The 24,230-nt window shown below is 40.1% G+C and overlaps 2 protein-coding genes across 3 annotated transcripts in view; one reads left to right on the top strand and one right to left on the bottom strand.

Annotated features, from left to right (window-relative positions):
- The window catches only part of paqr6 (progestin and adipoQ receptor family member VI), a 29,400-nt gene extending 12,198 nt beyond the window's left edge, over window positions 1-17,202 (top strand). For both annotated transcript variants that reach the window (XM_005923689.3, XM_005923690.3), the window contains exons 2-8: window positions 3,017-3,282; window positions 5,598-5,725; window positions 6,197-6,402; window positions 9,408-9,534; window positions 10,791-10,887; window positions 11,800-11,944; window positions 13,568-17,202. In XM_005923689.3, coding sequence (XP_005923751.1) covers window positions 3,017-3,282; window positions 5,598-5,725; window positions 6,197-6,402; window positions 9,408-9,534; window positions 10,791-10,887; window positions 11,800-11,944; window positions 13,568-13,833 — 1,235 coding nt within the window. In that variant the 3' untranslated portion in view covers window positions 13,834-17,202. The remainder of the gene's footprint in view (window positions 1-3,016; window positions 3,283-5,597; window positions 5,726-6,196; window positions 6,403-9,407; window positions 9,535-10,790; window positions 10,888-11,799; window positions 11,945-13,567) is intronic.
- Window positions 17,203-19,858: 2,656 nt separating this feature from the next.
- Window positions 19,859-24,230, bottom strand: part of ntrk1 (neurotrophic tyrosine kinase, receptor, type 1) — a 57,179-nt gene continuing 52,807 nt past the window's right edge. Inside the window, exon 17 of the mRNA XM_005923691.3 lies at window positions 19,859-20,073. Within this exon, the coding sequence (XP_005923753.2) occupies window positions 19,888-20,073 (186 nt within the window). The 3' untranslated portion in view covers window positions 19,859-19,887. The remainder of the gene's footprint in view (window positions 20,074-24,230) is intronic.

Below are 24,230 nucleotides of genomic sequence, written 5' to 3'. Positions count from 1 at the left end.
GGTGACTGAGCCTGTGTCCCACTGACAAAAGTATTGCAGTATTTGTACATTTGCATTATTGTGGACCTGATGTCTTTGGCGACATTCCAGAGAAAAAAGTGGATTTCTGTTCAAATATTTCTTTCTGCTGGAACTTCACATTAAAAGCATTTACCTGGCAAATGTTTAGTTCACTTTTATTCTAAACTAGTAATAGTAAAGAGCTCAGGTCTTGGAGACACAAGACCTTTTGTCAGTTTTCAATATTCGATCAGCTTGTAGTATTGCTTGGAATAATTTAGCAGACATAGCAGGCAAAGGCGAGAGACAGACAGACGCAGTCTGGATTCAAACCCAGGACCTTCTAGCTGGTGCTAACCATCGCACCACCGTACCGCCCAGCCCCAAGTAACAGATGAACAGGAGAGTGAAACTCGAGTACTTTAAACTAAAGCACAATCTTCTTTTAAGGTCTTTACCATGGAGCAGGATAATTTACGGTAGATATCCTGTCACATAACTCCATGAGAAATGCTTCCAAAAGGCACAAATGCAGGCTGGAAGCCTTATACTCTGCTGTGGATAAAGACACAGACACCTGGAGATGTGACGGCCAAGTTCTGTTGTTCTATTCTTGTTCTATTTCTCTGAAGTCTTCTTCCCTCTGCATAAGTGCCGCTGATGTGTTGTAGTGCAAAGTCTCTGCAGACGAGTCCATACACTCACAAAAAAATCGCCATCCATGCGAACAACAGCACGGACCTTTGGACTCTCACTCTATGATGAAATTTGCATCAATCGGACCGTAGTGGACTTATGGATGCAGAACGTATAATCAGTGTGAAAAATTCCCAACCCATAAATTTGTTGGGAAGGAGGAAATTATCCACAGAGGCCAAAACTGTTTTGTGTACCAAGCTGTAAATATGCTTTTTAACTTTGTTAAACTTTAACATGAGAGTCCCAAGAAGAAGGCTGGGACTCTTCATATTTCATTTCACATTTAAACATTGACTGATCTGTCTAGAATTCAATATAAAAACATATATCTTTCACTTGTTTTGGTCCCCGAGGCTGAGTACAAAGAATTAACATTCGCAGCATTCACACACCTTCCAACAAAAACGCACCTTCATCTCACACTAAATGATTGGTGGCACACTGCCAATGATCTGAATCTAAATGAGCTTTTTTTCTAGGTGTGTAGCTTTTATTATTAACTCAAGCTTTGTGGTATTATAAGTTGTTTGTGTGCAGCTATGCTTTCCAGCCATAGTGAATGCAGGATTTGTGCCAGCGTGCTTGCATGCTAGTGCACCGAGCACTTGAGCAATGGTGGGACTCTGTTGTATGTGTGTGTGGGTGTGTTTGTGAGATGCCTCATTTCCATCCAGTGCAGCGTGTAACAGTCATCCTTTGGTCCCTGTACTCTCAAGGCTTTAGCCTCCACAAAGCGCACTTTGTCACTGTTAATAGGCCGAGGCCTGCAGCTGGGGTGCAGTAAGCAGCGGCCCCTTCTTGTTGCTCTCACCCTGCCAGAGGGGATGATGCTCAACTGGACTGAGATCTGGGGAATTTGGACACCTTGAACTCTTTTTCATGTTCTCCAAACTACTTAAAAAATTTGGAGTACGGTAACTGAGGCCAGAAATGCCCTAAACTAATTCAAGATTTAGCCTAATACTATTTCATATTTGCTGGGAGATATTTTAGTATTCTTAGAGTATATGCATAGTGGGATAGACTTGTAAGGTGCTAGCTTTACCGTTTGTCAGAACTTCTGTTTCAGTCACAATAGTCTTTGCTGTGCACGTTTAACCTGTTTGAACCGTAGCATCAAACCTCACCAGGCTACACAGGTTTTATCACTCCTGTGTTTGGCAGTTAAACGTGTTCTTCTTTCAGGTGCATTACTTCAACTTTCAGAAGGTGTTAGTGCAATACATATTACCAGACACGGGTAAAAACAAGGCAAAAGATACATTTTTGGAGAAGGAAATGGTTAGATGTTGTTAGATACAATGCAGTCATGAGCATCGGTAGGCTCCAGCTGACCGTCCTGGCCTTCCTATCTTGCTGCCATTACTTCCAAAGGTAAATAATGCTGCTATCTGTCCACAAATTGTTAAAGAAAATCAGTCTAATTCAGACTAGGCTGCCCTCTTCCACTGCCACATGATCCAGTTGCAATGCTCACACTCCTATTGTGAGCCAGTGGGCAGTGGTCAGCAAGGCTGTGGCTCACACAAACATGTTCTTATTACATTTTTGCATTTGGTCACAGGCCTCTGCAGCGTGACAATGCTGGGCATTCTTTAAATCAGTGTCTGGGTAGGTCTCAAGAGCGACGACAATACGCGATTGTTCTCAGCGTCTGCTCCAGTCCACAGAGATGTCACACTCGAGGACTCTGTCATATAAACTTTAACGGTGGGGGCCATCAGATGAACCAGTTATCCGGTGTGGTGCATTTGTGCGAGTGGATTTCAGTGGATCAAAGTGATGACCAAAACAAAGCAGGTGGTCAGATTTAATGATGAGCACATCATCATTTCCTTCAGTGCCCTAAATTACAATTCACAATAGCTGTTAGCCACTTTCTGTCTTCAACCTTTTACTGGAATTAATTTTCTGAAAATAAAAATAAAAAATCTTGATGATGCATTGATGATGCTGCAAGAAGTGCATGATTTGATTTTATTTATTTGGGGGTGAAAGCTATGTCTTTTATCAGTTAATACTGTGCATTTAATTGGTTTTAAATTACAGGTTTTGCATGCAATCAGAGTAACACCAAGCAACCAGCAAATCTGATCATCACTTCATAAGTCATGTATAAATATTTTAACAATAAAGTCTCTGACACTTAATAATGCACAGGTGTATCACCAAACATCACTGTTGACTGATAGTAACCAAAATTGTATGGATAATCATAAAAAATATTCTTGTTTTTTATGGGGAGCCAGTGTGAGGAAGTCAAGGTTTTGGTCTTATCTTGGTGTCTGATTGTGTGCATGTCTTTGTGTCCCTGCAGTGTTTCCTGTGTGGCGTGGGATTGGGGCCAGTAGTGGCATTGGGTGGAGCCAGGGCTGGGCGCGCTGCTTGAAATGGGACCCGAACAGAACAGACCTAGCGGCAAGAATACCGGTGTTTGACTACCCCGTGTGGCTCGTCCTCTGCCGTGGGGGGCGAGCCAGGCTCAGGGAAGTTTGTCAAAGAGGGAGGGGTGCCATCAGGCTTCCCGCAGACATGCTTAGCTTCAAACTTCCTCAGCTCTTTGACATCCACCAAGTCCCCAAGGTAAGAAAGTAACCTGGTGTACCCAGGTCCAGTCTGTTAGGACCGTATAACTGATGGGAAAAGGTGGTGGGTTGGTTCTATTCCTTAGATGAAGGTATTCTTAAACTCTTAAGGACTAAGAGGTGAATGTAAATACATATGAGACGAATAATCAGCCCTCCACTCAAGTTTAAAGCATTTGTGGCATTACACAGCATTTCAGAAGGTTAATTGCAGAGAAGCTGCAGTGCTTTATTATTATTATTATTATTATTATTATTATTATTATTATTATTATTATTATCATTATTATTATTACTATAGACATCAGTTATTTGTAGAAGTCTTCAGAGAAATGATTTTGTCAATAGTCGTGTCTATAAAGCCAAGCATCCGTTCTTCTGTTTATGTAATGCATGTTTATTTTTTCTTACTGTCTTATGTAACACCAGGAAACGCTCAGGTTTGTCTGTCAGGATATGACCCGGCCTGACGAATGACTCGAGCCTCAAACAATAGCGATGCCAAGAGATATTTTTATGCTTTCAGTTTGTTCCATGTAAATGAGCCTATGCTGCGCTACAGATGAGTTTGCAACCTGTTTTTTTTTTTCTTATTTTTTTGCTGTTCTTGTAGTATGATAATTATTGTTTCATCAGGTTGCATCATTTAATCAATGCACAGGCACAGCAGAGAGTAATATGCTTTAAATAAAGTTGTTTTTTTCTGAAAGGAGGGGGAGAAAATTTATTAATTTGATCAAATAATCCGATTGGTTTGTTTTAGTTAGTTGTAACTAGTTTTAAAACTTTTGAAAGCTCCTAATTGCAATATTTTCACCACACATTTAAAAAAGGACCACAGTGTGCTACACAGAGTCTAAACTGTGTGGTAAATCCACAGACATTTAGGATTTTGTCTCACTTAACCTTAATGATAAATTGCATAATATTATTTTTATACCTCCGTGTTTGTATTTTTACTTCAAGGCTTTTATTTGCTTCCACGATCAGGATTTCATCATGTGATTACCTCCGAACCCTGACCCACTGCACCTTGCAGCCTTGCAGACATACAGCCAGTTTCACAGACGTGCATTAAGCCCAGTCATAGACATAAAGTAAAGAAATCTCAACTGAAAGAAGTTTAGTTTAAGATTAGGCTTAATCCATGTCTCAGAGACTGAGCCATAGTGTATTTGCACACAATGGTTCTGCCATATGAGGGTTAATCTTCACACTTCAGCAGAAAAAAGTTTGGTAGCTGATTGTGGCTGTGAGCCTGTCAGCAGGAGCCAGAGCCCTGCAGTTCAAGCATCTGCTTTGGCTGCCGTCCTCCCTTCTGTAGTGACCTTATCTCATAAGTGACAAATAGTTTGCATGCAGCAGTTCTGCAGCATGGTTTCCAGCCATGAGTTCAGTGTGTAGACTAAAATTAGGCCCTTGGTTTTCTGTTATTGGAGTTTAAAAAGTTTTTTTTTCACATATAAAAACATTAAAAACTGTTGCTGGGATCAGCAACACATACTCTAGTTATATTGTTCTACTTTATTTTTTGAGTTGTGTACAGTCCGGTAATACCTGTAAAAACCGACAGCCTTTAATATAAAGTTCGCTGGGAGCCTGGTGTGATGAATAAAGTAGATCTCAAAAACCCAATCATAACATCTAACGTGTTACCATCGACCTGAACTTTCCCTTCAACTCACTGTAGTCTGTGCTGTACTGTAATCTGTGTGAACTGGCAGTGATATTGGAGCCCTCCTGCTAAATATTTACATAGTTGTCATCTTTGTTTGTCTTAACATCTTTTCCTCTTGCAACATCCAGATGGATCCGGTCATGGATGTTTTACCATAAAGAAACAAGTTTTCACTACATACTGTAGTGAAAACAGTGGTGGAACTATATACAGACACTTTAAGGGGCTAGATAAAAAAATAATTACCACTAGTAAAGTTCTGCTACATATTTTTAACTTTTTTCTGTAGTTTTTGGTGCAAACTTGGCTTTTGTGGAAATGATCTTTTTTTTTTTTTTGAACGTTTCTTCCACAACAGATCGATGAAAATATAAAAATATCAGCATTTTAATGATGACTATCAAAAGGATCTAATAAGGTTTTATGTTTAGAGGAAAGTGAAAATGAACATTTATTTAATTTAAATACTGATATTGGCCTCAGAAACCCAGCATCATTAGGACTGTAGTGTAACTACATGATACAGTGGTTCTGCAAACTCTCTGCTTACTGATGAAGTTTGATGATCAGCTTTTCCTTTTCGAGGATTGGCTGAATTTCACACCTGTCACCTGGATTGTCTGCTTGCTCCGCAGGTGTTCAGGGAGGACGGCATTATCTCTGGATACCGTCACCCAAGGAGCTCAGCACTGGACTGTATCCTCAGCAGCTTCCAAATGAACAACGAGACGATCAACATCTGGACCCACTTCCTCCCAACATGGTGAGTTTTGTTTGGTGTCCTTTCATTCACACCAGACTTGAACAAGTCTAGTTATATTCATGATCAAAGCAAGAGGTAAAGTGAACATTTGTCAGCGTTCCAGCTGTGTAAACACGACAGAGTTTCTAAGGATCACTGAAAGTCAGAGATTTAATCTTGAAAATTCTCATAGTGCTGGTGGGAAAAACAGACAGGTGGGGAAATGTGGAGGCTACATCTGGAAAATTCACTAAGTCTCAATCACAATACACGTAAAGTCAGAGAGCTTTGAAGCTCACGGGATGTCAGAGAGAAGCAGTGACATTGCTAATTAAGAAACACAGTCACAGAGTACTTCTCTGTAGTAAATCTACAACCTGGAAACAGATGCATGTGCCAACATATTACATGGTAGCATCAGTTACATGTACCTGTATGGGGTCACATTTTTGTATATATATACATTTTTAATTTGTTAATTAATTTTTGTAGGTACTTTCTGTGGCGTTTCTGCGTTCTCTGCTCTACCCTGAACTTCCTGACTGACAGCTACACCTGGCCGCTGCTGGTGTACATGATGCTCATCTGCGTTTACCCCTTCACGTCCAGTTGTGCACACACCTTCAGCACCATGTCCGCAGAGTCCCGCCACATCTGCTACTTCTTTGACTACGGAGCTCTCAGCCTCTACAGCTTAGGTAAAGAAACCCCCGGTGGTGGAGGCCTAAAAGCATTTTTGATGTTATTGTACATTTCCAAGAAACAGGACGATCTTGAAATCATAAAGAGGAGTCGGTAGCTCTTTTCACACTCCTCTGAGATCACTCTTTATGACACTCTATTTTGATTGTTTCCCTGAACAGTCCCAAGGGGACACGGTGTGTCATTTTTAAGAAGCACGCCAGCACTGCAGAATCAGGGATGTGAAGTCTAACACTACAGTGTCATCACTCTGTGATATTGGCTTTGCTTCTTATACAGACATCAGTTCAGCTCTGTTACCTCCCCGTCTGCCTTTGTTAGATAAAAACAGATGGCCAAGGTAAAAAACAACACTAGAGAAGACAACAAAAATGTGTATATATAAGTAAAAAGCAGAATGAAAATGTTAACTTTGAAGTAGTTGTGGATTATAAGAAGATTATTTTGTCCCGATTTTTTTGTTTGTTTGTTTCTGGGAGACGTTCTGAGCTGTCGCATCCTTTTTACCCCTCAGCTGTGAAAAGTTGATGGGGTATTGTCATCATCCTGCTTGGGTGGGAGGCGGGTGGTCAGTGTGGACACTCACCTTTGTGAACAGAAGAAGTTTGGTCAGAGGTCAAGTTTTCTGAAAATCTTGTGACTGTAATAACTCATCAAGGAAGTCACCTAGAATTGATACCAGATACTTGCTATAGCGAGCTATGGTCTTCATGAGTTCTTTTTCAGCTTAGGGAGCAGCTACACGCAGCAAGAAATATCATGAGATTTCACTTTAGATTAATGTGTCACATGGTTTTGTGTCATCCTGTCTCAGTTTGAGTTGTCTGAGTTACGGTAAGCTAAAGCTACGTTACTTCATGGGTCATGCCACCCGAGACAAAGTCTTCTTTCTGAGCAGAGAAGAAGCAGCAGGATGAGGATTTGGAGGTGAGCTCTATCCAGGCTGGTTGTAGGTAGTAAATCTTTGTGCACGGGGGGGGGTTGAATGCAAAAGTCCTGACACCACAGCGGTGTTTAATGTCTGGGGGTGTATTTTGTTTCTTTAGCGCGTGATAGCGTTACTAGGTAACCAAATATCAACGGAGGAAACAACGTAATGCTCAGAATTTCATCTCTTTATCTTTTCCATCTTTGAACTACGTGAAGGAAAGAGGTTTGTTTATAGACCGTCTCCTCAGTCTCTCCATCTCCTGGTAAATAAATAAATGGTTGTAGATTCCACCTTAAGAAAATAGTTTAAAATATAACACACAGAATAATTTAGATTTAACGGGTAAAGGCCGAGGTGCTTGAAACACTCCAAACCACAGTAAAGTCAAACAGTTTGAGGTGGTTCTGTTTTATGAAACACATTTAACAGGCTGATCAACCATCATGCATCTCATTAAGGATGACTGCTCCGTTATTAAGGTCTATCCATAATAGTGCATGCGTCCTATACTAAGAGATGAAACGTTGCTTTCTTTCTCCTCTGAACTGTTTGCATGGTAAGTTCCGTTCCACAGTAATATTCAAAGCATTTTTGCTTGTGTTAGCCTTTGCGATTATATGGAAATCAGACATGCCTCGCACTCAAAGCACACGGAAACAATGTTACTCTCCTTTCTGCCACTGTCATGAAAGATGGATCGGGTTTTATGGCTCCAGTATTTGCTTGATTTCATAACCAGCTCTCCTATGAATAGTATTTCCCTCCCGCATGCACCTGCTTTTACAAGGAACTTCCACAAAGAGGGAACTGAACATTCCTGTTTTTTAAGGAAGGTTTGCTTGTTGCGCAGCTGTTCATTTGCAAACTCTTTCCCCACCACCTGCCTGCATATTTGAGGGTGAGCACATACTAGAGCAGATCAAAAAAATATAATATTGTGTTCTTCATGCATTAGTTGTAAATGTATCAGGCGTTTGAGAGTATAAATGAACGTCATTTTCAGAAGTTTAACATTTTCATTGGTCTTCAGAAATTTTCTGTGAATCTAAGATAATGAGAAACGATCCATTTACATAAAAATTAAAACTCAAAAGCATCAAATATTTCACCTTATTTTTAATAAATATATAGTATATTCAAATTAACTTAAAAAAATAATTTATGAAAAAAAACATCTATTTTTCAAGATACACTGTACAAGAAGACAACTTGATATTGATTGATATACTGCACATGCATTTCAGATTATCTGTCTATATATATGATCTCTGTACCATATATAGAATCCCAAACCAGCAGTTAAACATTAACTGAGGCCCTCTTAGAAGTCCTGTTATTTTTTGGGGGGGGGTTGGCCCATGGCTGGCTCACTAGTAATCTACCACAAAGCTTCTTAGGGCCAAGATTTACCCAGTTTAAAATGCTCAAAAGTCCATCTCAGGAATAAGATCAGCAGGCGGTGTCACTGCAGGACAAAAAGAACACAGCGCACACTCGGTGGTCGCAGGCAGAGCTTTGATTGTGGCGTTTCTCCAGAGAGAAACATCAGAGCTACTTATTTGGGTTACAAGTCCCACGTATATTATGCACTGTTTTTCTGTTTTTCTGCTTCATATAAGAGTCTTTGATTTTAGTTAACAACCTCATTTAGTTTCAAAGATCTCTGACATGCTTCTCTTTCTGCTTTGATCTTTTTTAAAGTATTTGAAGTAGAAGTCACTAGTGTAATATTCATTAATAAAAAACTATTTGTAAAATGCTAATTTTCTTTTTGGGGTTTTTTTTTTTTTTTAAGACACTGTAGCATAAAGTTGCAGCTTTCAATTTTTGTGTGTGCTTTGAATCTATTCTTTAATTTTGGGGGGAAATGTTGCAGGTATCTTGAGGATTAATAACAACATTTTTAAAATAAAAGTTTCTCTGTCTTAGTTTCTGTAGCTGAAATTCTTTGTCTGCCATTATTGTCCTGCAGTCAGAATGAAATATGTTTATTTATCAGCTGTTAGTTGTTCAGGCTTCTCTCGGGTCAGTTGATGTAATAAATATTTTTAATTTCCTGTTTTAAATCAGGATGTGCCATAAGCTACGGATACTACGTCATGCCAGAGTGTTGGGTAAACACTTGGCTTCATCAGCATTTTGTTCCCATTGCCATCGGAAACACGGTGTTCTGTACCAGCCTGTCCTGCTATTCCAGGTAAGAAGCTGATGTTTACATCCTCTCTGTCCTCAGGCTTGCTTAGAAAATTCAACTTTGAGCATCCTGCATCTTACAGTCGTGCACAAATCAAGGTCAATAAGCCTTGTGAGTTTAAAAACTTGGATGTCAGAGTTTGACTGAATGTAGCTCACTTCTGTGGAACAATAGATTTCCAAATAATTGTTTGCTCCTCCTGTAGCAGCCAGGAGGTGGTGTTACCTTATGTGTGCTGCTGAGGGTCACTTTTAGTGTTTTTACAGCATGGTGTGTTTATGGGACTGTATTTAAGGTAGACACATGTACTTAGCGTCAGGTGTTGTTGGTCGGAAGGCGCAAACAGTTTGTGTGATTTTATGTAAAATGACGTTGGATACCAAGTACTGTTGAACAACAAATACAAACGATGGAATCCAATAAAGTTGTTAAATGGACAAGATAAGTACAGCTGGAGTTATTGGACTGTGACTATGGCGAACACCACAGTGGCTTCAAGCGTAGACTTGCCCTCTACACCTTCCTTGCACCAACAGTTTGCCTTAACTCCGTTTTTGTTTTTCATGTGTAGTGTACTGGTATGTTTAAAGAAAGAGGTATTTCAGGAAATTCAGCGATCTATCCTGTGTACAGTAACAAAGCAAAATAGAAGTCGTCCATGCCTGCGGCCCAGCTAAGGAACCACCTGCAAAAGCCAAATATTTAGAATTCAGAATAGTTTATAGGACTTTTAAGGCTGGTACTCCTGCCAGCTCAACAGTACGTGCTTGAAGGGAGAGCTCCCTCTTGGCCTTTCATCTTATGAGAAGAGTCTATAATGAGAATAGTTTAGTTTACTTAGGTTGTCTTCGTCTCATACTGACAAATACTGCGTCTGAATGGAGTTTGCATTGGTTAAATACTACAAATATTTTAGTGAACCGTGTCCAAAACTCCTGAACTTTATCAGGACAAACTTCAGAAGGGTCACACTGAGCAAGTGACCCTCCCCCATTTTGCATCCTCAGCGCTTTGGTGTCTTTTAAGTCAAATGTAAACGGCCTGATCCTAATCTGCAACAGTATTTGATTTCTGTATTCTTTCAGTGTCGTGAACGCAGGGTGCACCAAAGCCAAGGAGGAATATGATCAGAGGGACTTACTCTTGCATAGCTGTAGGGCTTACATTAGCTTCTCGACAGGTTGGGCTGAGACGCGCTACTTTGAAAGGCGAGGAGATGACAAAGTGAAATGATCGCTGCCCTCTGCTGGCCTCCGCAGGTTCCTGGAGTTGCAGTTCCCAAAGAGAAGTAAAGCCCTTCGGACCATAGCATTTGTCGTCCCATTTATTTTTGACACCGTCCCTCTGGTTTACAGGGTAAGTCACGTTAAAGGAGACCGAAAAGTGAAGTGATGGTGCTCACACTCTCTCAGCTCAGACTTTCACTGTTTCTGACTTTCTACAGCATTTCTGTGTTCAGATGTTTTATAAAATCAACAAATATATATAGTCTTCTTTTACTCATCAGCTCAACTCGTACTCGGTTATACCATAGCACATACACAAAGGTGATGATTCCTTTTATTAATTAATGATCGATATGAAAGGCTGGTCCTGTTCGCTCTGCTGGTCTGTGCTTTCCTCCTGTTTCATTTTAAGGCCTGGCACCAGTGAAAAAAGAGAGGGGGGCTTATATTGGAAGATTCTCATCTTTTTCATCTCGTGAAGGTTTTATTTTATTTCTTTGACACTACAAAGGAGCTGGAAATTGGAGGAAAACCACAGAGTGGGAGTTGCAGACTGTGTGATGTGTTTGTCGTTTCTGTATGTATCTGGAGGCAGTAGATTCTTCTCTATATCAAGCTGCTGAGTAATTGAGTTCACAGAGTTTGCTCCGACATCTGAAAGGAAGAAAGTGGCGTATAATACACTTGCATAATTGCATTCTTCTCTTACTTAATTTGACCTTAATTTCCACTCTGAACAAGTATCTTTTTCAAAAGCCACAGCTTGTGTTGGTCTGTTTGTTTGTGTCATTACATAAACGCTGATAAGTGCCACTCTTTAATAATGTAATAGGACTTTGGCTCACTATCCCAGAATCTGATTTCCTTTGTTTAACTAATACAAATGTTTGCCATCAGTTAATTCCCCTAATCACTACACTATTCCTCATTAGTTTGTGCATTATGCAAGTCACTTTTCTGTCTGGGTCAGTAATGCTCCGACAATCAGTGTTAATCTGTGTTTAATCCAATAATAGAATCGGTTTTTTCCCCCTGTGTTTAGATTCTTCTGTGCTGCGGTGGAAGCTGCAGTCCAACCGGCGCCTTGTCCAATCACTGTTACCACCTCCTCTTCGCCTTCCTCACTTGTTTTCTGTTTACCGCCCACCTCCCGGAGAGGCTGGCCCCGGGGTGCTTCGACTACTTCGGTACGTCCTTTGGTGGCGCTCAGTACAGCTTGGAACACACTTTCGAAACTTAATGCCAGTTAAAAGACGAAGAAAAATAACCAAATGAGTCGCATTCAAATTCAAGTGCACGTACAAAAGCTTTTGAAGTTTCAGAAGCCTCTGTTTTCATTGAGTTCGCTCCAAGATATGAATACATGTAAGTTTATGAACAATAGTTTGGGAAAGGCCTTTGGGAGGGTCAGCGTTATTCTCTAAGCACCGTGTTCTTTAGTTTGGCCTCCGTGTGGGACTGCAACGCTTACATTTGCCTTCTATTGTCTCTGCTTGTTTTTGAATGTTTTCCCTGCTGGTTGCTGCACAATTGACGCTAAATAATGGCTCGATATCAAACAGACTTTGGAAGTGATGGTGTGTAAACCTGCGCAAACCTTTCTTTGCTCGGTGGATTGTTTTGTTTTCTCTGGTGAGGTTTCACACAAGTGTCATTGTTTCAAACGCCTCTGAAGGCGGACAAAAAGCTGCTGCATTTGTTAATCTTTGAAAAGAAGAGATTTTTAAAGATTTGTTTATTAGGAAATGGTGCTTAGATATTAAAAAAGGGTCTTTCCCAACTTTTCGAATATAAAAAGAGAATGCACAACCTGCCACCGTTATTCCAGTCCATCATTCCTTTGTTGAAAGAAATATTTCCTGTAGAGCTCCATGTCAGTCTTCAGCTGAGGGTGGTGCCGAATTTACTGGTTATACACTTTTTTTTTACTGGCAGTCTAAGAAGTTTTGTATCTCTCCTCAGCTTCATGGCACGAAAGTGTTTTACGTACAAACTCTCAATCTCATAGTGTACAAGTCTTAAATGATATATTCAGTGTTTTGTGTGTTAAGCGTCTCCAAAACATAAGCTCCTGATGATCCACACCATCTCCAACACTTGGAGCGTGCATCCCTTTAGGACTCAACGACGAGTGAAATAAAGTATCAAATATTTCAACAATGTTCACAGCAGAGTTATTTAAGGACTATTGAAAATTGCACATTGCCTCCCGGTCCTCAGAGGATAGCCTTATTCCTGCTTCTTCTTTTCTCTAATATGTGGAGTGTTATCATTCCCGGCTTAGGACAGTGTCTCATACAGCTTTATGATGGCTTTGTTGACAGGACTGTAACCTTATGAATCACGAGATGGTTTAGTTCAAAGGTTCAAACGTCAAAGGAGCTTGCAAAGAAAAGCGTCTGGACTTCTTTAAGTTACTTGAAGACGTTTCACCTCTCATCCGAGAAGCTTCTTCAGTTCTAAGGTCAAATGGTGGAGAGTTTAAATCTGGGACTCTCCACCATTTGACCTTAGAACTGAAGAAGCTTCTCGGATGAGAGGTGAAACGTCTTCAAGTAACTTAAAGAAGTCCAGACGCTTTTCTTTGCAAGCTCCTTTGACTACGATGACCTGGATGACTGAGAACCTTCACAGACACAAAGGTTCAAACCACATCAAAAACCCAGCCTAAGCAAACGAGGATTACTTTAAACTGTGAATAATTCAAAGCTGCTCTGGATAGTAGCGACACCATAGTTTTACTGTTGGACTCGCCCATTCAGTTCGGCGACTTGACTCGACTGTTTTTGTTTCATCTTTCCTTCCCAAAGGCCACAGCCACCAGCTCTTCCACGTCAGCGCTGTGGTGGGGTCCCACTTCCAGATGGAGGGTGTGATCGCAGACATGACATCGCGGAGGACGTGGCTCCTGAACCACGGAATGATGCCATCTTTTCTTGGGACCATCGGGGCACTCGCCATCAGCCTCGCCATCAACCTCGGAATAATCGGCATTTTCAGCGCCCCGCTGCTCTGGAAGCCGTGCCGCAGCCCCAACCAGCCACACTCATCCACCTGCGGGTGCAAGGAGCAGTGAGGGCGGGGCGTTTTCCGCCTCATAAAAGCTGATTCGCTTTCCAAAGGAAAGGTTCGGCTGTTTGTCTGTCTCAGCAACTACAGTTGACAGTAGTGCTTGTTTAACACCTTTAGTTTCTCACTTTATATTCCGTGTCCCGGCAGCGTTGCACGTCTGACGTGTTCGTGTGTTTACGCAGAAGCTGAGGACCCAGACACGGTTATCAAAGCCTTTTTCTGGTGTTAATGGAAGTGAGGCTGAAAACACATCTACCAATGATTGTTTGTTTTTATGCTTCTCATTGCTGACTTATATGAAAAAGGCTCTGGGTTGAAGGAAGCAAGCTGTGGTAACACGACACCTAAGTGCCTGTTTGCAGTGGATCACTACAAGCTTCAAACTGGAAACAATGTCACAATTTGCAGGGATTCTTTTTCTAATTAACAGCGTCAGAAACTCTGTTTCTGTTATTCGGTGATTATTGAAATATTCTCTGTAACTGGACACATTGGTCAGTGAAGTTGTCCTGTGCGTTAAAGCAGCATGGACAACACATGTTCACCTCTTCATAACGTGATGCAGACTGGATTGCCGGCTCTTGTATATCCACCTATTGATTCCACTCTGACTGGCATTGATTTGCAGACCAGTGTGGTTCTCTTTCTGATTGCCTGCCTTTATTATGAACCCTACAATCTGCCACAGGTTACAGTGCTGCGGTGATTAAAAGACAGGTACCATTTTTATAACCATTTGGTGTTCCCATGGCAACACTATAGTGGCCTCATTCCCCCTGAAGGTCTTCAACAATTTTATGTTCTGAGCAAATGGCACCATTTTACCTTTCCATCACGTCTCATAAGATCCACTCTGAACTATCAGGTAAAGCGGGGAAAAGCACTTAAAATTACAAGCAAAAAATAAATACATAAATAAAACCAGTTTGTAATATTTCGAATCTGGAGAAATTTCCAGCATGTGTGGTTTATAATAACTACTGGTTGAATTAAGAGGAATGGAGGGAGGAGAGATGTATAGTTAGCTAGCCATAGCCTGGGATGATATTAATGTGGGAGCTTTGTGTTGTTGCAGTATCTGGTGCACTTTGCAAACTATTAACCTTTCCTATACTTTAGGTATCTTGTGACTATTTACCACTCTTCTATTTATAGAATATTTATTGCTTGTTGTAGCTGCATTAACGGAAAGGAAGACAGTTTATTTTTTTGTTTTGTTTTTGTATCAGATAGGTGAGCTAACAATAACACTGAAAAGAAGGCCCATCTTATCAAGTAGTTTTGACCATTATTGGGACTCTAAACTGCACTTTGCAGGACCATCTAGATTGGTTTTGTGTGAGCTTCACAGTTTTGGAGATATCTGCTGAAAAGTTCTCTGCCTTGTCTTGATAAACTGACTTCATATTTGCCTCATTGTGCTCAGAAATAACTCAGCTGTAATTGTCTCTTTCTAGAAATCACGCCCCTGCAAAACGTTTCACACAGGAACTATTTTCTTTCTGCTATTTTCTACATCTGGTGCTCGTTAACAGAGCTCAGCTGAGGGGTGAAGAGGTCGGTGTTTATACAGTATCACAAACGCACGCTTCCCATCATGGGTGTAGCTTGTAGCTGAAAGAAAGTAGTTCTTACTGTCCTGTAAAACTGGCCACGGCCGTTATTACTGACTAAAACGAGAAAAAAAAGAACATTTATTTAACGTCATTTAAGCAATATTTAGTGATTACAAAACTAAAAAGTCTCTCATTTTAGTCTTTAACAGTGAAATTTGTCACAGGTGTTTGAGTCTTTGGTGTTGACGTGTGTGAGTCAACAAAACCAACAAAAACCAAACTGAAAGCAGGATCATCTCTGAAATCTAACTGAAATGAAGTGAATTTAAAACTACAATTTCTCTATTTATTTGATTATGATTTGTAGAAAGAGACAGTGCTGCTCAGTTTTCAAAGTATATTTTTTGTGTAATTCAAGCACAAAGCGGCGAATGCCAGTTGGTTCCAGCAGATTTAAGAGAAGCTAATGTCTCCAAAACTGGGCCTGACAAATGCAAATAAATTGTATTGCGGCCCCTCCCCTTTTTTTTAAATTTTTTTATTTTTTTTGTTCCCAAATAATTTTCAGCCTTTTTTTTTTTTTTTGACAAAAGGGGGGAAGAAATGAGCTGCAGCTGTTATTGTTTTTTTTTTTTTTTAAAAAAGGCTATTTTGGATATTTCTCACTTGTGTAAAGAGAAATTTACTCCCAATAATGCACAAAAAAACTTGATAAGATCCATTAATCCAACAAGTCATTAATCAGCATATAAGGTCGCATAATACTGTTATATAATACAGGATTGAAGCTGGGTCTTACGTTACTAAACCTCTCAGTTGTAGCACTGATGCTCGTCGTGCTTGTACTGTATTAAACCCATTGTTGAGCATTTTTATGGGACAGATTTACATCATCATTACTTCATCATCGCCGTTTACACACGCATTTTTTAACACTCGTGGTGGAGAAGTTGATCAGAGGGGAAATGTATGTGATATTATAGGACTGAGGTGTGTTACAGGTCCATGTCGGACGCTGAAGTAGAAATGTCGGCGGCGAGTGTGTAGAATCACAAAGCGCACACACACATTTATATTAGAGCACTTGTTTTTAAGATGTGTTCGAGGTCAGTGTGCAGAGTATAAAGTCACATCTTCCTTTCCATGGCAGACGCTGCCATCGGTGTTCCTTTGTTTTATCTCCTCCCCTGCCAGGCGTGGATCAATTTTATTTTCTCTACAGGCGTCATCTTACAGCATTCCTCTGTTTGAGCCTCTTGATTCTTGGAATTGCATCATTACCGACTTAATGCGATTCTACTAGACTTGTCTGGAAGACTTTACTTCTGAGCTGGTGTTTGTCTGGGGGGAATTTTCGTGTCATCTTACTCATTCGCAGCCGTTTACTGTTTGCAGACGTGCCAGAGTCCTAAAACTCAGTCATGCTCACGTCATCTATTTTTTTTGTTTTGTTTTGTTTCAATCTGCACTTATTTGACCAACGTATCAATGATTTCTCCAGACCAGATCACGGTTACCCTCAGGGCGATAACAGCCGGAAAAGTGAGCACTTGTGGCATTTTCTAAACACTTTATGGATGGATGTTGAGTGATGAGAAGCGCAAAGACGAGAGTAGGAGGAACCATTGAATTTTAAAAAAGAGGGGCAAAGTTATTGGTGCCTTTTTTTTTAATGTTTTATACAAGTTTTTCTTTTGATACGAAACACAAACTACTCTTGAAATGTATAAATACTTGTTCTTTGCCGTGTGTAATTTGTAATTTGCTGCTTTGTTCTACTAGATTTGTGTAATAAATGAAACCTTTTATAAATGGAATTATTGTATGGAGTGATATCAAAAAGCAAACTTTCTTTTTTTTTTTTTTTCAGTAATCTGATTTCACTTAATGTAACAGTGGAAACTGTACACAAAAGGACTTCCCACATTACCCAGTAATCTGTTAAATGTATGCAACTGGTCACTGTGTCTTTATTCACAATTTGTCTTTTCTCGATGAATGACTGCAGATCCTCACTTCAACGTTTGTTGGAATCAGAGCAGTGTGCCTGACTGGCCAGCAGAGGGCAGAACAGTACAGCAAACACATCCTGTTAAGTTTGAGGTGCTTGTCCTGCTGAGCAGCCTTTATCTGTAAAGAAATGAACGGCAGGCTCAGAGGGAACATTTGTCTGCAGGAAAAACCAGCTGCTGGACGAGAAAATCTGCAGACTTCAAAATGTATTTTGAGTGTTGTTGTTGGAGTCTCAAACCCCCTCACAGAGGTGATGCGTTTGCTTTTAAAAGCCTTGAATTGAGGGTCAATAATAATAAGACCTTTTAAATGTGGGGATGTGAAATAGTTGTGCGTAGCCATTTGTAAGTGTGAATATTTTTAATCTGCAGATTATCTCACATCTTCTCAGGTTGTGCAGGTTTCTTCTGCTTTGGTTTGATTCACTAAATCATTTCTCTTCCTGTTCTCTAATCTCTCGCTGCAGGATGGACGGTAAAGCACGTTGAGTGGTTTATTATTAGCAGTAGACCAAAATGAATCGGCACCACCATTATCATGAAGAAATAATTACCATAAGAAATCAATATCCTGTATACATGCATTATATGACTAGGTGGAAGATTGAAAAGGAAAGTATCCTACTGCAAAGCTCTAATAGGACTTCCATTTTAAAAATGGCCTCATTTCCAGCTTTTATTATACTCATATTCCACATCCAACCAGGGTGGAGCCTCGAGTGCTTATTAAAAAGGTTCATTCTGAAACCACAAATGGAGCCCTTAAGGATAACAGGGACAAATACTACAGAGTGTACTAATCCTATCTCCCCAGAATCTGCTTGTAAGACACTACAAGAAACAATGAGCCAGACATGGGTCCAAGTGTTTTTCATCCCCCTCCCGGTACGCCAGAGGAGGTCGAGAGAAAGAAGGGGATGATAGCATTACTCACAATCCATTACCACTCCCCGGAGGCGCTCTGCATACGAAGTGATGGAGCGAGGGAGGGTGGTGGTGGTGATGAAGGAAGGGGGCAAGGCAGAGAGATGAAGAGAAAGAGAGAGTTGGGTTTTGGAGGGTGTTTGTTTGCTGGAGGGCCCGCGGTAAAGCAATATGAAACTTGATTATTCCTTTTCAATAACCGTCTGCTGAGCATCCCGTGGAGACGTCGCAGGTTGCTGATTAGTTCGTCAAAATAATAGAAGGCTCTTGAATAGCCTTGTTAAGATGTCTAACTTTAAGTACAGACAGGAGTCCAAATCATTGTTCAGTCTGAAGCATACGATAATGATGGATTGACTGATGCAGAGGGATGTTCCTGCGAACACTGCAGCCTCGTTTTTTTAATCAAGTTTGTTTATTTTTAAGGGCAGACAATATACAAAGTGCTGGAGTAACAATACATGAAGATATATATATATTTTGTTTTAGACATTAATACAGAGTATATACACTCAGTATGTACACTTAAAGGCATCGCAGGGGTTTACACACCCTGTCTTTCACCCTCTCAATGCCCCATTTGGTGGAATGACAAATGTTACGGTGGTGGGTTCACCTCCAGTTTCACTTTCAGTGCCATCTGTCCTTCTCCTCCTGGAGTCTCGCTTTAACCCATCTGTTACCTCTCGGGGTGTCACCTCTCCACCAGCTTGCCTCCTTACCAAATTTCACTGCAGCACTTTGATTCTGAAGGTCGTTACAGTAGCATGTTAAACATGGCTGATCTGTCCAAAATCCGCTCCTGAGTGAGTCTCAATAGCGGCCGCAGGCTGAAAAGTCGCTCTTTGGAAGTTCATATTTGACAGTAATTAAATGTAAACACAGTCGTTGATATACCAGGAAACGTTTTCACTGCTAACGTCTGACATCTTGTTCTTCTTTTTTTTTCTGAAAAATATTCATATGATACACTCAATCTGACACGTGAGAAACAAAGTTTGGCTGTGACTATCTTATATACATCAATGAAAGCTTTTTTTCTTTGTTTTCTTAATAACCCTCTATATCAAAACTTATCCAAAATCAGTGACGGTACTATACAAATGACTATCTGCTGTACTAAGATCTGTAAAACGAGTTTTTGCTTTCTAAACCAACACAAGCACGTCAGCTAAAAGTCATTTAAAATGTGTCGCAGCTCAGCTGATGAAGGGACTCCAGACACCATGTGGCAGTAGATTCCCAGCAAGAGCCTATGCAGTTATTTTAGTTCTTATCCATGCACGCTCCTCCATCAGACTCATCCCACCTCAGATAAACATTAAACACTTTGGTAAACATGTGACAGGTTTCCAGAGAAGGACGGGGCAGTAACCAGTTAAGGGGTCAAAGTCGAGCTAGAATGAGGCAAAACTGCAGCCAAAAAGGTCAAAGCAGATGTTACTGCCCACGAAGCATCACAGCTGGAAAAGCAGAATGCAGTTGAACTTAAATGAGTAACAGACTAAAGTTTTATATCTCAAATCAAAAATCCAACCTCCCCAGCCTGGTTGGCCCTCGGCCCCTCTAGCCCAGGATATCCAGGTAAACCGGGGGGTTCTTGACCAGGGCCAGCAGACGGCTGTGGATGTCCTTCATGACCATCCTCTGCTGGGGCTCTCTCTGCCAGCAGCCCTGCATCAGCAAGTAGACCTCCTTCGGGCAGGTGCGTGGCCTCTCCAGTTCCCGTCCCTGTGTGATGCATTCAATGGCCTGTGGAACAGGAGGGAAAAATACATTTTTTAATGGCCAGAATAAAAGACGCATTCTTAATCTGTTCTCAGGGCTTCTGTTCACATCGTCTTATTAACGGGCTTTCTAATGGAGTTAGAGCCTACCAGTCCTTTATATCTGAGTCTGATCTAAAAGTTTCACATCAAAAATGAGCAAAACCTTTTTCTTCAGTCATTAATGTTGAGCAGGAAGCAAAGTCTGCAAATGAGAGAAGTTTGACTGCCATAAAGCCTGAAAGGTTTTTTAAATACATGCTTACTGCTGTAAAAAGGATCACCTTTTTAAAAATGAACCAAAATGCAACTTAAAATGTAAAGTTTGTTAAATTTATTTCACACACTGAGGACAAGAAACCAGCTTCTGTATGTGAAGGTTCTGTGTTGCATTCACCCATCCAACACAAAGCACAACAATGTGATTGGTCCATTTGTTGTTGTCAGAAGAACAGCACAGTGACGTCACAGCATCATCATCTTTTAGCACCAGTAATTCACTCAGTGAGGGCAGTTTTCTTGTAAATCAGCACCGTGGATCCACTGGCTGCATCGACTCGCTTCCAGCACTGAACATGAAACAAGAAAGCTAACAAAAGCAGCCTGATTGGACATTACAGATCCCATTCAGAAGAAACGTGGGGTTAGAGAATTAATGAATAACATGCTATTAGAATAGTGAGGTGGGCAGGTGGTGGATGTTTGCAAAAGTCTACAGCTGTAAAGCAGGAGGGAGAAGTTGTTTACAGCAAAGTTTAGTTGTTGTTTCTTGTTTATTAGTTTCTATTAAAAAAGAAACAAGCGGTGGTGACATGTACTGAGAAGATGTTTTTTTATACAGATAAAAAATGAATCTGTCAACATTGTGAGGAGGGCAGAAGCTATAATATCTTTTTATATTTATCTGTCCAACGCTGATGCAGCTCTGGTCTTGGTTTTTATTTGTTAAACCAAGAAAATCTTTCTCTGACAGTCACGGCTTCACCTGAATACAGCTGAGGATAACCATTATCTGTATGGTGCTAAAAGCACTAAAAACATTTTAAACTCTAGCACTAAGTGTCCTTGGTACTCCCTCCAAACCTCAAGCATGCAAGCACACAATGTTTATGCTGCTCGGTTTATTGCCCAGGATGACAAAGCATCGTTCCTGGAAAGACACGCTGTTTGTTTTTTTAAGTTTAGTACTTCAAAGATGCGACGCCCTTCTGTAGAATTACTCCGTACTAATAAAAGTTGACCAGTGAGGGTCGTCAGGAATCTCTATGTTTGAAGTTATTATCTTTGTAAGGAGCTGTTAACAATATTAAACATGGCTGTTCACTGCCAGAGTCAAGTTAAATCCTATTTTCAGACCTTTATTTGGTCAGAATGTGAAAATAAGTTCGGATGTAAAACAAACAGAATGCAGCTTTAAATCAATGAAAGCTTATATTTAATTGAAAATACAACTGAAAGTGCAACTCGTATCAGCTGCATCACCTCATAGTAAGCGTTTGTGAGCTGAGGAGATCAGTTTCTGTATTTCTGAAAGTTAAATGTGTTTGCTCTCTGTAGGATTTGAGCTGAAAGGAAAGCAGCCTTAAAGGATCCGTCTTGGTGTTTTAAACTTGCAGTTGTGGGTGATGTGAAAAACTGTGTTCACCCACAAAGGTTTTCAGATATTTGCCATCTGAAGGTCATTTATTCAGCCTCATCACTTGCAGAGACTTCTCTGGATTCTCTGATGCTTTAATAATAACAAAAGACAGAGGCATGTCATTGTTAGGCTGTGAAACTATTTTTCCACACACGTCATTTACACAGCACTGAAAAGGAAAGATTCTCCTCTGTGAGATGTATCCTTGCATTTTATTTTTTTAAACACGTTACTGTCATCAGATTTAAATATTTAAATATGAGCATTGAATGCTTTGTAATATATAGAGTCGGGGGTGAGATGCTTTGGTAGTCAGTGATAATAACTGGAAAATAAATAAAGTAAAAATACCACAAAGTAGAAACTTACATTTGAATATAGTGAAAGGACCATAAAGAAAAAGACTATTATTCAGTATTACAGCATGGATGTGTACCTGCATGCTGCAGTTGGTAAAACTATTTTTAATAACTGTATACACTGCCTGAAAAATACAACAGCTGATAGACTGATGTTTATAAAAGTTAGTAATAGCAAAAACATTCAAAGAAAAAAAACCTTTGAAGAGTGAGATAAATGTAAACCTTATAAAGCAAACCTTAAAAGAGCATGCAATAGATTCATTCACGGAGACTTTCTGAACCACCAAATATCTATGTGCTGCACCAAGGACAATATGTTTTAATAAACAGCACAATAACCTCACTATCTACAGATTCACAAATATGTGTCAATTAGCCGTGACCTCGCAGTCAAATGAGAGCCACCGAAATATGAACAACCTCCAGCTCCGACACTAATCGCTGCAATGACTGATTCAGTTCACACACTCCTGTTGCTTAGTGAATACATCACTGTCGAGGATAAGAGAGAGGATTTCACTGTGCTCTGCGACTCTCTTCTTCATTGTTAACCTCGGCCTGATGCGGTGATCACAAGAGGCCTGTTGCTGCTCAGCCACTTTGCACCAAAATGGCCTATCAATCAGAACGCAGACTCATGCTGTCCGCCACCGTCACAGCCTGTCACGTCAGTATTTTGGGATGATTTATTTCCACCACTGACTTATTAGGCAACATGATAATTTTACCTGTCCTTCACTGGACGAGACGGATTAGGTTAACGAGGTTACGGCTCATTAGCCAGGGGCAAAAATGAAAGCCAATGAGATTAGAATCGAGTGCAAAGGAAAAGTGATCTACCCTTCTCGAAAGGAGAGAGGGCTACAGCCTGTAATAGCATCACTGTGGTCACAATGGAGTCCCACTTCTTGGTGCTTGAGCTGAAAAGGCTAGACTGGACCGCCCTTAATTACTATGAATTTATTGATTAGTTTAAGAGCACCGGGTAAAGTATCTGAGACTGTAGTGAAAATGTTTTGTTTTGCAAGTTTAAATTATGTGAAGGCACCAAAACATTTCAGGCTGCTATTTACAGAAGTATTTGCATTAGCGCATGTTCAAGAATGAAGTTACTTCAAGCTGACTTCATTTATTAAAAGAACAAAAGACTCAACAAATTATTTACAAACTCCACACAACAGTGAGAAAAGTTCTTTCTTATGCTCTGATTAAACTTTATATAAACATTGTCTGCCTTTTTTACATCTGCAAGTACGAACCACGACGCAAACTACAATTAGCTTGACTAGCTTGTTACCTTGTTGTTAGCTCGTTGACTAGCTTACCTCGTTTGCTTGTTAAAAAAAAGTGTAACAAAGGAAAAGTAGGCTGTCAAGTTGTGCATAAGTGAAATCTTTTTAAAGATTTCAGTTAACTATTTTTCTGTATCCTACTTAATGTTGCTTGCTAGTATATGCTATTAGCAGCACAGTCAGAATTTAAATTAAACATGTTTTCCACAACATGCCGACCACCACTCATGCAGTTTGTTTTAATTGTTTTGACATTATCTTAAGTTGCATCAAAATAAATAGTTGAAATCAAGAAATGTAAGCACAGTGTTGAACTCGAGGCTAAAAAAGTGAAATACTAAAGCCTGAACATGCAGCAAGGAAGCACTCTGCAGAAATCTGGACCTAGCAACTCTTTCTGGGCAAAGCTACATACATTTACACAAACCACATAAAAAGGATATCCAGTTTATGTCCAGCAGTCGTGCATAGATCATAATCCTTAAAAATAAAGCAATCAGTGAATCCTTGAGGGGTAATAACTGCAGTGAGTGATTTTTCTTTCCTACAAAAACTTTCACATATCATTTTTGGAAACTTTTTTTTTTTTTTTTTTTTTAAATGACATCAGAAACAGCAGTATGCGACATTACGTGATGGCAGAGCTTCAGTTCATCCTTTGTCATTTTTTTAAAAAATTTTTTTAATAAATAGGACAGGGGGAATGAATGAGAGAAAGAGGGGGAGAGAAAGAAAGAAAACCAAAGGGGAGAAGAGACGGTGAGAAGGGGGGGGAAGAGAGAGAAAAAAAAAGAAAAGAAAAAAAAACTCCTGGGTCACCTGTATGGAGAAAGAAAAAACAAACAAAAAA

This window comes from Haplochromis burtoni, unplaced genomic scaffold (genome assembly GCF_018398535.1).
Source record: "Haplochromis burtoni strain Fernald_Lab_line unplaced genomic scaffold, NCSU_Asbu1 Contig_64, whole genome shotgun sequence".
Lineage (NCBI taxonomy): Eukaryota > Metazoa > Chordata > Actinopteri > Cichliformes > Cichlidae > Haplochromis > Haplochromis burtoni.
The sequence above is the reverse complement of the archived record's forward strand: the minus strand, read 5'-3'. Positions and strand labels throughout refer to the sequence as shown.